Source organism: Ambystoma mexicanum, chromosome 5q (genome assembly GCF_040938575.1).
Source record: "Ambystoma mexicanum isolate Mex_15411 chromosome 5q, UKY_AmexF1_1, whole genome shotgun sequence".
NCBI classification, from domain to species: Eukaryota; Metazoa; Chordata; class Amphibia; order Caudata; family Ambystomatidae; genus Ambystoma; species Ambystoma mexicanum.
In genome coordinates, this window is record NC_090933.1 from 62,978,119 (window position 1) to 62,991,741 (window position 13,623).

The 13,623-nt window shown below is 50.1% G+C and overlaps 1 protein-coding gene across 1 annotated transcript in view; it reads right to left on the bottom strand.

Annotated features, from left to right (window-relative positions):
* Positions 1–13,623, bottom strand: part of LOC138497212 (galectin-3-like) — a 167,689-nt gene that overhangs the window by 36,800 nt on the left and 117,266 nt on the right. The window contains exon 5 of the mRNA XM_069620536.1: positions 12,443–12,608. Within this exon, the coding sequence (XP_069476637.1) occupies positions 12,443–12,608 (166 nt within the window). The remainder of the gene's footprint in view (positions 1–12,442; positions 12,609–13,623) is intronic.

Here is a 13,623-nt window from a genome sequence, read left to right on the forward strand (position 1 = left end):
TGACGACCTTTATTTACTCTCCCTCCCCCAAGGTAGAGGTGGGTGGCCTAAACTGATCAGAGGGATAAATTGCAGCCAGTAGGGCAACCAGTCAGGTGTAGCGCGAGTTGTGGCCTCCCACGTTTAGAAAGAAGGTAGTCAGAGGAAGGGATAAACAGTGTAGACCACCAGGTGATCGAGCATGGGCTGCTGTCTGTTCCAGACCAAGCAGCAGCAATCCCACCGAGAGTGAATACTGTGTGCAGTTTGATATAGGAACAGTTAATGGAGGGGGACCGTCGTATGGAGTGGGTAGTCCATACAGGGATGGTATTTAGGGGCCTCTCCACCATCAGTAAACAAATCAGTGCAATGTTCACCCCAATGAGCACCCTGTCCCGCAGGAGGAAGGCGCTGGTTGCCATACCCTGTGCGGGGAGGCCTGCGGGCCACAGGACCACATGGGAAGTGGAGGACAAGAAGGTTCTAGTGATGTTCCGACAGCAAGCGATGTGTCAGGGGCCCAGCCAGCACTCCGCTCCCATGCAGGATCCGTATCACGTTCCGGGGGCACTCAGTTCGGGCGTGTGGCAGGGAAATGGCATAGGTGTTACGGCCTAGTATCTGGCGATGCACGCAGAGGGAATTTACCAGGGCTCTGCAGGTGGGTTGAAGGCTCGCACCTCTGGTACTGCCACCCCGGACACAGGATGGCAAAGCGACCAGCCAAGAGGAGGGCCTGCTAAAAGCATGGGGCCCGCAGAAGTCATTACGCAAGGGGCCACAAGAGCTGGAGAGATGCGGGGAAGGGGCGCTATCGCGTTCCAGCACCGCCACTGCGGCTCGACAGGTGATCCAATCTGCACTACACTCCAGCCGCTAGATGCCAGGGAAGGAGCGGCGTGGAGTTGATAGCGAGTCACAAGCTCATGTGGGCCTTGGTGGATAGAGTGCGACATTTGGTCATTTCGGGGTATAGCAAGGGCAGCCCAGTCTCTGTTTACATATGGGGGGGGCACCAATGTGATCACTAGGACTCCCCGTTGCGGCCCCACTGAGACAAGGGTAATCAAATGGGGATATCAACAGTTGTGTGTTGATGGGCACTGGGGCCCATATCTCAGGTGCTGTAAAAGGTTGGTGTCACACTAGTTCGAGTAAATCCATCGAGGAGCCGCCACTCCAGAGTGTAGGGCAGCAACGCAATCGGCTGCCAAGGGGCTCCATGAACGACGTGGGGACCCCATGACATCCAATGATAGAGGGTCGGTGTATCCGGTGGGACAAGAGCGCAGGATCCACGTGCTGTCAGTTCGCCGTCACAGGGCAGCACAGTGCCGGCAGGAATAGCAGCGAAAAAAAGACTGCCGCAGGGTCTCGCTGTTGTAATCTCCGTCGCATCAGATCAAGGAAGCCGCAGTACCAGGCGTTACCGCACAACGCAGCCCGGCATGAGGAGGCAATGCAGGGGTGCGCCTTCCCTCCTCCAGCCAGACCCAGAGCCTCAGTGCTCAATTCCGCAAAGATCCATCCCTTATGGGGTGCCCCGGGGAGGGGGGGGGGGGGCGGGGCGGGGAAGAGAGAGAGAGAGAGAGAGAAGAGAGAGAGAGAACTCTTGTGCGCATGCACAACGCACCAGATGATCGTTGTACGCCGCCTCATGACACGGGTCTACAGGACTCGCTCCTCCTACAATAACCATGGCTGCACTGAGACAAGACAGTGCCCAGTGCGAGGGGTGCCTCTTGGGCACCTCATTTTTGCCCTAAGTTAATTCAATCACTCCCTTAATGTTTTGTTTTCGGGAATAGGTTGGTGGCAGCAAGTCATTTTAACTAACGTGTAGCTCAGTGTACTTTTTGGTAGCCATTGGGGTAACAATTTCTTTTAACTCCTACTCTGTCATTTATGTTTCAGGGCTTCCTTGGTTCAGGCTAACCATGAGGTGGCTTAAAAGTGCCGTTCTGACCATGCAGGCTCTCTGTAAACTCACTTTAGGAGCCTCCATATTGGCCCCAACTGGTTTAGGCCGTTATTAGGTCCCTGGGTTCTCCCTCTCACTTCAACGGGGGTGTTTTGGTTAAGTGACAATTCTAATAGTTCGTCATCTGAACATTTGCCCGAGACTCCCTTTAATGATTGGTGGGCTGGCATTTGGTCAGCCCTTTGTGCAAGGGTGCTTTGGCCAGCCCATGCTTTGCCATCTATCAGCTTTGTTCCGGTAAATTCAAGGTGGCAGGTCTGCCGATCTGCTGAATGAAATCCTATACTTTCCACCATTTGTACTTTTTAAAGCCATCACTTGGTGAAGCTTGCCGAGTGCAGTGGCTTGGGCATATTGCTGAAGACTCCTACTGACACCCCACATCAGTTGGGCCGTGGCCCCCATTTTGAAATGTTTTCTGGGCCGTTTATTGGTGCATCATGCAGTTTCCAGCTCGGCTGTGAGACGCTGCTGGTTTCCTAGAGGGTTGTGAGGCTTCACCATCCCACCAATTCTTTAGTTTTAGATGTCTGAAGGTGCCTTCAGCGATTGTCCCTGTCCTGGGATTGTTTTTACTGCTGTGCTGCCTCCATCTTTCATCCACCAGGCAGTGAGAGCCTTTGCTGAGTCTTCTTCACCAAAATCTATGATGTAGGCTTAAAGTCCAACACAGTAGTAAGGTCTTTTGTTTCTTTTCTAGATCGCCTAGGTAATCGCAAGCTCAGGGTTCGAGTCCCTGTGCACCGGATCCTATTACCCGAAACCGAAAGAGACATTCTATGCTTACCAGGTTGTTTCGGCCATTTTCACGAGACCTGCCATTCGAGTACTTATCTTTGGGTCCAGGTGTGGCAATTATTCATGATTCCCACCCTCGGTCTCCCTCTGGTCTGGGGGTTTGAGATACCTTGGAGTTGAGTCTCCTTTGCATTTGCCATAGACTTCTATTAAGGGTCCACCAGCGCTGCTGCAGCTTTCTATGGGTCTTTTCCCAGTGATTTTCTTTGTTTCTCCCTGGAGTAGCTTGCTGCAGAATGCGCACATGTGGGTTAGAACTGACTTACCCAAGGTGGTCCACTGACTTTCCTCCCATTGTTTCCTATAAAACTTTAAACCTGTAGTGGAACGCTTTAAAAACTTCTCTGGCATACTTAACTACCATGGTCATTTTTTTCTGGATCCACAAGGGGTTTAGCTATGCCTGGTCCAAGAAGTATAATTTTAGTGCTTAGGTTTGATTTTTTAATCTATTTTAAAAGTCCGGCTCTGCATTTCTCAAGCAGGGAGTATGTTTGAACATTGTAGCTAATCTTGGTGACACTTGACATTTTCCCCCTGAAATGTAGGACTAAGAACGGCTTCTAAAAAGTTTGAATAATTCTTGGAAGCCTTTTGCTTTGGTTTGAAACCGATTTGTACTCGGACTTTAAATGTATCATCAGGTGTGCATTTGCATTGGTTTAACATTATGGCCTAGCAGGTCCAAATTAATGCCGAGTATTGCCATAGGCCTTAGAAGGTTTTACTTTTATTTACCAGTGAGGAAAACGTCTACTCCCCTTGTTCATTCTAGCCTTAACTTGTGTTCGGTCTGGATCTCTCACATACACCAGGGGTGGGTTCTGTACAGAATTGTGAAGGCCAATTAGGGTTAAGGGGAGTGTGGATCTACTGGCTGTGTTTTGTAGTTCCCTTGATCTATTCACCCCCTGTATATGTACGTTGGGTGCCTACCTTTTGGTAGCGGGCCGACATATGGCCAGGAGAAGCATTTTTAGATACCTACTGTTTTTTTAGAATATATTTGGTATCTTTTTCATTTTATGAATAATGATTTTAAGTACTTATCTTGACCTGGGGGATATCTATGTGCGACTCGATAAAATGTAGTGGATTTTCTGGAGATGTGTGTGGACCAATTGTTCCTTTATGTCACGTGGGAGTTAAGTCTTGTCATCAGTCCACGTTACTTACCTTAAAGAGAGGCGTTACTTCCCTTTCTTATCAGGTATGTTAGCCTCACATTAGGGTTATTGGTTTTAGATCCCTCAAGAAGGCTGTGCAAAAACTGCCTTTGCACGTGCCACAAAAGATGTAATATTATGTAAAAAAATAAAAGATTGCCATAAGCATGTTCCAAAAGATGCCTGGTTGAGGGGAGTCATCTAGGGAAAACAACATGGGTTGCAAGTGTACCCCTCGGCCTTGTTGCCATGGGGAATACAAAGGCATCACAGAAATGTTCAGTTGTAAGTGAGGTTTAAAAAGAACATCAGTTACTTGAAAGAAATGTCAAAGACACTACAAAACAATAAAAAGAATGGGGGTCTCCAAAAGTAATCAAAAAACCAAATCTTCCCTTCCAATGTTCTTATGTTAAATGGCCTGTTTTCATGATTTTTATAATCCGATTAAGATGAAGATGGGGAGGGAACATTTTATAGGAGGTAGGATGTTCGGATTGATAGCAAAATGCTATCTGCGGTACGTAAATATCCCTAGGCATACTATGTGGGAAGAACAAATGGGGCCTGAGGAACGAAATCCTTAGGAACACTGTGGTGGCAATACTGCAAACCCATCTGTGGAATGCAAGCCATCTACAAAACAAGTAAAGAAGACAGACTTCCCACAAGTCTATAAACATTGCAGAACCTTTGCAGGAGTACGATACACACCTGTGTGGCTGGGGCAGTGCAGGGTACAGTAGGAGTTAAATATGTAGTGGTCAATTTAACATGGCTGACACTAGAACCCCCTAATGGGATAAAGTGTTAGAGAACCTAGTGGGATAGTTGTGGTGCAAGTAATGGTAGTGGTGCAGATTAGGGTGGAAACTTGCAATTCACTCAATGTCTATATGCTGCCACCCATAAGTATGATGCTCCAAAACAAAATACATTGGGCCTCATTACGACCCTGGCGGAAATCAACAGACCGGACCGCCATAGCGTAAATAGCGTTTCCGCCATTGCACGAAGGAGCAAAGTGCGGCCCATTCCGACCCATCGGGCACGAGCATTACGCCATGGCGGAATCCGAAAGGCTGCGATGGCGGAAATGACCCCAAAACGGCCCTTACCCCCGCCGTACGCTGCACCAGGTGCAATACCGCCACCCATCTTAGCGGTCACCGTAATGAGCGGTCACCGTAATGAGCGGGCACCGCAAATTACGGGCACCGTAAATATACGGAAACGGAAGTAAAAGCATGTGGCCGGAACGGGAAACAGCACGCCGCACAACTATAAAATCCGATTCCCAACACAACCATTAAAAATCCGACCCTGACACACATCCCAACCCGTTAGCAACCCCAGTTAAAAAAATAAATATGGGAAAGGTAGCCAAGAAAGCGTGTGATCGCAAGCGGCAGGTCCACTTCTCCCGAGAGGAACTGACCGTGCTCACCGAGACCCTCCAGGAGAATGCCGCCGTCGTCTTCTCCAGTCAAATGACCAGGACGGCCCTTGCCAACAAGAAGGCCATATGGGCCCTGGTGGCACAGCGCGTAAGTGCGGTGGGGACAACACCCCGCACGCCACAGCAATGTCGCAAGCGGTGGGACGACCTGCGGATCCGCGTACGCAGCATACTTTCTGCGAACAGGAACATCGCCACAGCTACCGGGGGGGGATCAGAGTCGCCCATCAAGTTGACCCCCTGGGAGGATATCTGCGCCTCCACCATAGGAATGGAGAGCATAGAGGGAGTCGGAGGGATGGAGAAAGGAGTGCCGACATCCGGAGAATCAGGTAGGTTGGCCAAGAGAAACAATGCGAAATCCACAAAGCACGAACATGTGCAGTACCATGTGACCCCATAGTGCAATACATACTTTGCCCTGACAGCGCCCTCAAAAAGTCAGAATGAATAAACAAATTAATCAAGATGCCATAAACAACCCCTACATGTGCAGCATGCACCCCCTAACTGCAGGCAGCCAAATGAATGCATCCTCAATCCACACGAAAATGAGACCACCTCCAAGGCCCAGTCCCAAATCACCCTCATGTACCACCCCAATGCATTTGATACGTTGCCATTCCAAATCCCACAGACCCATAACTAACGCTCGGCCCTCTTTACTCCACCACAGGGTCCGATACCAACGACGAGCTGCAGGACACCCCTACCAGCACGCCTGCAAAGCGGGCCAGGACCAACGTCCCAAGAGCCTCCACCTCAGGTGCAAGGATCAAGACACGGCAGCAGCAGGAATCAAGTGGCAGCACACTGGAGGGGACTGCAACAGGCACCCCAGCAGCCAGCAAGTCCACAACCCCAGCACCACAGGTCCCCCCAAAGAACGTATCTGATGGCACTGCCTCTGGTGGTAGCAGCACCATAGGTGACACAGCTGTCATGCCAGCATGCTCCGACACGGAAAACAGTGCTGGCGACGTAGGTACCATCCATGACCTTTCCCAATCCCCCTGCATGTTCCATCCCCTACACCATGACGAAACCACGCAGGGGCACCCTGAAGACGACGACTGGCCAACCCCCACAAGTCCTGTGCCAAGGCAACATGTGTTGAGCAGCCCCCCTGTCACACCACCGCAAATGTCCATGGCCCAGCAGAGGCAACAGTCCCTCGACCTGCTGATCGAGCAACAGCAGGAAGTGTCCACGCTACTCAAGGACCATGCAAATGAATGCGGGGGTTCCAGGGCAGCCATGGAAACATCCACCGAGACACTCAGGGCACAAATAGAGAAAAGTAGTGAGAGCCTCAGGGGAGAAATGGAGAGAAGCACCGAGAGCCTGAGAGCACAAATGGAGAAAAGCACCGAGAGCCTGAGAGCACAAATGGAGAAAAGCACCGAGAGCCTGAGGGGGGAACTGCATGCGACGTCCAAAGACGTTTGTGCTGAACTTGCTGCTGTGCGCCGTGTGCTCTCGGAGCTCTCACAAACCCTCAGAGACATGCATGGACGCGAGCAGGCAGAGACATCATCCGTGGCAAGTTCCGTCCAGGGCAGCCCCCAACGCAGATCTGGCAGGAACCTGCGCTCCACGGGCAGGGGTGCCCCTGATACCCGTAGAGGGGGCTTGCAATAGCGTCTACCCACGGACAGCATGCATATTTGGACACTGGTGTTGGGGGGGGAGGTAGTAGGGTGGAGGGGGTGTGTTGTGCTTCACTGGGTGGCGGGTCCATAGGGTGTATAAATCAAATCACATTCACAATACAGTACTTCATTATCATCCAATGACATGTGTGGACATTGATATTTGCGTACGAGGCCTTCATAGGCGTACAGTCCACAATGTGCCTGTACTACACACACACAGTGCCACAGGTCCCCTTTCCATGTAATAGGCACCATGCGTGGTTGCTAGAAGCATGCATCTATGATGCTCTGTCGGATTGCACGTGCATCCTGTGCCTCATGGACTCCTTGAGGTGCCTCCACATCCCCACCCTCATCATCATCATCTTCAGGTGCATGCAGTACAGCGTCAGGGGGCATGGGCACATTCCTACGTATGCACATGTTGTGCAGCATGACACATGCCATGACCATCTTAGAAACCTTCTCATGGCTGTACATGAGTGCCCCGCCAGACCTGCTGAGGCTGCGGAAACGAGCCTTCAGTAGGCCGAATGCCTGTTCAATGACCACACGGGTACGTGAGTGGGCATGGTTGTAGTCCTCCTCATGCTGGTTCTGTGGGTTCCGGATTGGTGTAAGGAGCCATCTCTTCAGTGGATACCCGGCATCACCTGTATGAGACGAATAAAGGGTGTCAGTGGAATGATAGTGCTAAGTAGCCCCCCCCCCCTTCCTGCAAGGTCATTGACGCATCAAATGGGCCACGATGTCATGCATGGAATGAGACTCACCGAGTAGCCAGGATCTGTGCCCTGCGTGTCGCTCCATGTAGCGTGGTATTCTTGTGTTCCTCAGGACCATAGAATCATGGGTAGATCCTGGAAATCTGGCACAACAATGCGTAAAGATCTTGTTGGAGTCACACACCATTTGCACATTGATTGAATGATATTGTTTCCGGTTGCGGTACTGGACCTCCATGGCATGTGGGACAACCAATTCAACATGGGTGCAGTCGATGGCACCAATGCAACCCGGGATGCCGCCAAGTGCATGGAATCCCACTTTTGCGTTGGTAATCTCCTGGTACGTGCGTGGTAGTGTGATGTGGTCGTCGGCGTGCTTCAGGAGGGCATCGTGCACTTGGAAGAGTGTCCGTGAGAACAGTGGCTGTGAAATGCCATGCAACTGTCCGACTGTGTGCTGGTAGGTGCCTGTGGCCAGGAAGTGGAGTACAGACACCACCTTCAGTAGGGGTGGGATGGCGGTTGGGCTATCTATCATGCTCACGAGGTCAGCATGTGTCATGTCCACAATGGCGATTATGGTGTCCCGGTCCAAACGGTAGAGGGTGTGGATCTGCTCAGCAGTGAGGTTGAACGGATCAGCTCGGAGGCGTGGGATTGCGGGCCGCCTGCGTGGTGGTAGTGGCAGTGCTTGTGGGCCTTGCTGACCCTGCCTTGCCCTCCTCCTCCTCCTTCTCCTCCGTCTCCCCTGTGCGCCCGGTTGTTGTACCTGTTGTTGTTCGTCGTCTTCTTGTAGTTGTAGTACTTGCAGTGCTATCTGGTCCCCCAGGCCCAACATCGCTAGTCCTGCCGGTAGCATTTTGGAGTGGGAGTGGTTGTGGGAGGGGTTTGGGTCTGCTATATATGTGCTGTCGGCCTGTATGGCCTCCACCTGTGCTGATTGAATGAATCTGTGGCAGATGCAATCCCTTCTGGCCGAGCACGTCCCGCACGTAAGGCTGCATTTGGCCGCATGGCATCTTGGGATTGGAATCATGTATCAAATCCCGATGGCAGTGTGATGTACTTTGACTGATTTTCATGCTATGCTCCCATTGTTACACATGCTATAATTGCAGCCGCTTACATACCTGTGAAGAGTCAGTGGTATGTAGGGCTCGATCGATGGCCGACCCTCATGCAGCACAGTAACGTACTTCACCGACGGGCGTGGCGTCCCATTTGTGATTGTAGCCAGTTAGCATTATGACACACAGCCGCACTACATTGATGTAATTGTGAATGCAAGCGTTCACAGAGGCCTTTTCGACGTAATGTTGCAAGTGAGGAATTCGAAGGCCAGCATTTTTGGTATCGAAGTAGCGGTGAGGAGACGCCCACAGGTCTGCCTGGAAATGTAACGTTCTATTGTTGAATGTCCTTGGGACAGGGCCCATAACGAGCAGGCAATGAATGTCATGAATTGAATGGGATGCGCAATAGCGTAGTGGACGATAAGGCAGGACGTTCCCAAATCCATCTTGCTTCACAACACTACAGATCCGGCCAGGAGCACAGTGGGTTTTTGCAGACTGCATTACGCACAGACGCGATGGAAGTTTCAAATATTATGTGAGTGAATATTCATGCGTTTTCATTGCGGGATGAGGGAATGATGAATGGATGCATGGACAGATGATTCCATTTAGGGTCTGCCATGTACATGGGTTTTTTGAATCAATCCCCTTCCCCTGCGCTATGTGATGCAAGGCTGCCATAGTGGGACTTACGTCTATCTGCCCTTGTCGGATCCTCCCTGTCTCGACGCGCCTTCATACACTTGTGTCTAGGCACGTTACTAATCCCATGTCATGGGTTCTGTCTTGACGGACGCATGCACAGTAACCGACGTTGCCAATGGTGTATTTACCTCGATTGATTTCGTTATGATTCGATACTGATTTAGGGGTGTGTATATTCCTTTGGAGTGGGCTAGCATGCATATGGGTGTGGATTTGGTGTGTTGAATGAAGATTGTAATGCATCATGAGTCCCGTAATGCAATCGGTTAATTTGTGTTTCATTTGGGTGACAGGTATCTCCTGCCCTATTGCAGATGCCATCTGTACGCCACTCCTCCAGATGGGTTTTACTCTCGACACCTGCAGCTTCGGGTGAATCAGTGGAGCACCATTACGATCTTATGGGACGATCGCCAATGGGCCACATGCCCTTACGCTGTACTGGTGGCTAGGTGCAACATTTCGGCCTTTCAGCTGGACTAGTGCCTGCTTCATGGGACGGACCTGCGGTTCTTGCCGCTTCCATGTTGCCTTTTGGAACGTTGATGTAGGCCCTGTGTGCCATGATGGTACAGGGCGTCACACAAGTGGAAGCTGGTCAATTATTGCAGATGCAGCCCTCGGTGATGATGGATGTTTTGGTGTTATTTAGCAAATTGCTGTGAGGCCTTTGTCATTTGGATGTGCATTTAAATTGTATTCCGATATTTGGCGTGTTGCGTTATTCTTTGCAGGTGATGTAGCGATTTTCGATTTGTGGCGGTATGTATTGCGAGATGATCTGCATTGTGTTCCGCCTTCTGAGTTGAGTTGTGTGGTACTGTACTGGCCGCGTTTGCCTACGTAGCACAGTATGGTCACGGATGGGGGCTGCCATTGTGACTGTTTACATGATGTGCTGTTCAGGGGCGGGGGATTGGCTTTTGGCCGACTGGTGCCTGTCAGCCAGGTCGATTGGTGGAATGATGGGATGTTCAGAATGTGGCTGGTCACAGGTGCCTGTGTTTGCGTGCGTTTGTTGGAGGGGGACTGGGGTCATGTCCATTGGAATAGCTTCTGTATTCATGCCATCTGTGCCCTGCAGCTCCCATCGGCCCCTCTTGGGATGAGCCTGGCTGCTCAGTCACTCTGCCAACTTGTGTGGTACATGCTTCTGCTGATGGTTGGTTTGTTTACTTGCAAGAGTACAGGGCTGGTGCAATCCCCCTCAGGATGCTGTTTTGGATGTTGCCTTGCGCTGGTGGCAAGCGATGGGGGACTACTGTTGTTTTGTGTCATGTCTTCTTGATTTTCATTTTGATGTATTGTACCTTCACATGCCTGTGCTGCATCAGTACGGCTATGGTGACATGCCGTACATGGATGCCCACTCACGGGGCGCTTTGAGCCCCTGCATGCATTTCTACGTTGGCATGCATGGGTGAATTGTAGATTTCACTGGTTGCATAGTGTGAGTACATTGCGCCTGCCAGGAGTTGTGCAATGTGGCCAGGGAGTGGAGTACAGGCACTCAGTGGGCCATTTACGGTTGGTTCACGATGCCGTATTTCTCGCCATGGCGGAATGGTACTTTCCGACGTGCTTGATGGCGTTCAGTACATGTCCGCTAGGGTCAGAATTCGCGTACCGTTGCGCCATGGCGGTGTTTCCGGTTTTGCAAGGCGCGCGTGCGCGTACTTGGTGCAGTTAGCGTTGCCGTTCACTGCGGTGTCGCTAATGGCATCGTACTTTACGGTGACGGGTCATGATCGCAACGAGCGGTGTTCGATGGCGGTATTGCATTTCCGCCATCATTTTTCCATTTCCGCCAGGGTCGTAATGAGGGCCATTGCCTGATGTTGTAATACCCCCCTACAGGTTGTACAAATACCGGGTGGCATTTTCAATGTGGTGATGTAGATGAGGTCTTCAGGTGTGCACGCCCACTGAGTTGTACACATTTACACAAGTAATGGGGATGAGATGCATGGCGGAAATGGCACAGGGGTGCCCATTAGTTCTCTCATTACAAATTTGTTGATAGGAATACATCATCTGTGTGTAAGTCATTGGATGTATATTCTTGACTAAGGTGGATATTGCACACCATTTTGCCTTAAAGTTGTCGCTGGGAATAAGGAGGCTGGTTGCCCGCCAAAGGATTGCACTATTGTTGAAAACGCATATCTATTTTATTTGTAGGGCCCCTCCGATCTTGTTATGAGACATCGATGGAGGGAGCCCAGATATGATCTCCATCCTAGGGTAGCGCTCATTTTTGGGGAAACCAAAGTTCCTGATTTTCAGAAAAACAATTCAGAAGCGATGTGGCTTTTCGTGCTTTCCTGTGAGGTTGGTAGAGCGATATTGGTCAATGTAGGCTTGAACACGGGAGAGTTTGTCAAGCCTCTGCCCCACACAAGTGCAGCTACAGCCTACTGAAGGGGAAAGTCTCACTTAATAAGCAAATCTCAACCTTGCCTGATCGATCTAGTGTACAATAACGGAAACGATTATGCCCACAGTCTAATGGCGCATTTGTAGCAGACACTCCGCTTTCTTCAAATGTGGGCAATAACTACTGTTTGCAACCAATTTTAAGGCGTGATCAGCTTTGTGCATTCAGATTCAGCTGCTTAGCAGACTTATGTGTCACAGCTGTGCAGGATGCAGTCTCCCCAGTGTCTTTAGACACGTTAGGGTTCCTATATGTATTGACCGTAAAGCACATGCCCAGTTACTGCTTGCTCTGGAGTAAAGAAACATGGTAGCCCAAGCTGGACTAAGTTATAGCAACAAATTGGTGGACAGAACAGCACAGACTTTTCACACAATATTATTGGAGAAGTGTTCACTTTCCAACTACAAATGCCACCTTGCAACAATAGTTCACTATATTAAAATATCTGGTACCTGGAATGGTTTTCCTATTTCAAATGGAAACTTCGGAGCCTGCCTTTCTTCCTGTCCCCAGCGATCATTAATCATAGAGTTACGCACAATGACCTTCGGGTTCTCATCAAACCGTACATTGTAGTGCAAAGCAATGTCGTGCTTCCTTTTAAAATCAAGGGTAAACCTGTAGAAGATTTAAGCATGTGTTAGAAATGTGTCTGCCAATAAACACAACACGTTTAGTGCAATACTCAAATCTAAAAATATCCAACTCTTGGTGGGCTCCATTTAAAATGTAAAAATGCTCATACGGGTAAACAAGATATACATTATTTTGGTTCCATAACCCATTGGCTCTTTTCAACACCACAAAGATCACCTATTGGCCAGAGAGAAAGATACAGTTGATAAAATGATTTCCAGTGACACAGGTGTGGGAATAGAGTGGGGAGGGGCAATGAGGAGGTGGAGGGCAGGATCATGTTTCGGTGCGGGTATTCTCTCAAAAAGGAGTCCACCAGTCTGTAACAGGACGGTGTGGCCTCTTTCAAATCATTGTTGCTCAATCGCTATGAAGGAATGACTTCATTCAAGAGATGGGGCTTCATTCCGAGTCCAGCGGTAACCCTGCCGGTGCTACTGGCGGGTCGGTGCCGGACTCGTAATAATTTACCAGCGCCCGATACCTGGTTCCACCGGCTCATTTTGAGTCTGGTGGCCTGGGAAATCAGTTGCCGGTAAATTTTACTAGGACTATGGGAGTGGGGACACGGAAGCGCCGGCACCGTTAGCAACGGCGCCGGCGCTTCAAAGCGTTTGCCTGCCGTGGCCGCTGCGTCCGGCAGGGTCAGACCTGTCGGGCACAGCAGACACGTAGTTTACCAGTCTGGAAACAAGGGTGCCGGTGAGCTTACCGGCGCCCTGGTTTCCAGACAAGCAAACTTAGAATGAGGCCCATTGTCAGAAAGTAGCTCCTGAAATTAGAAATAGTAGTCAATCTGTAAAAACAGAAAACATCACTCAGAGCAGAAGCAGGCGAGCGTTAGGCAGTGGGGATAAAACGAATGCATTGTAAATGCAATCCAATAAAACCATGTTTAGTTGTGGCCCCTCTTTAATAGTAAAGAGCTATTCTTTCTGTGTGGCAACAGACTATTTTACTCATAAGTGCACTTTTAGATTTCGCTAAATGTACCTTG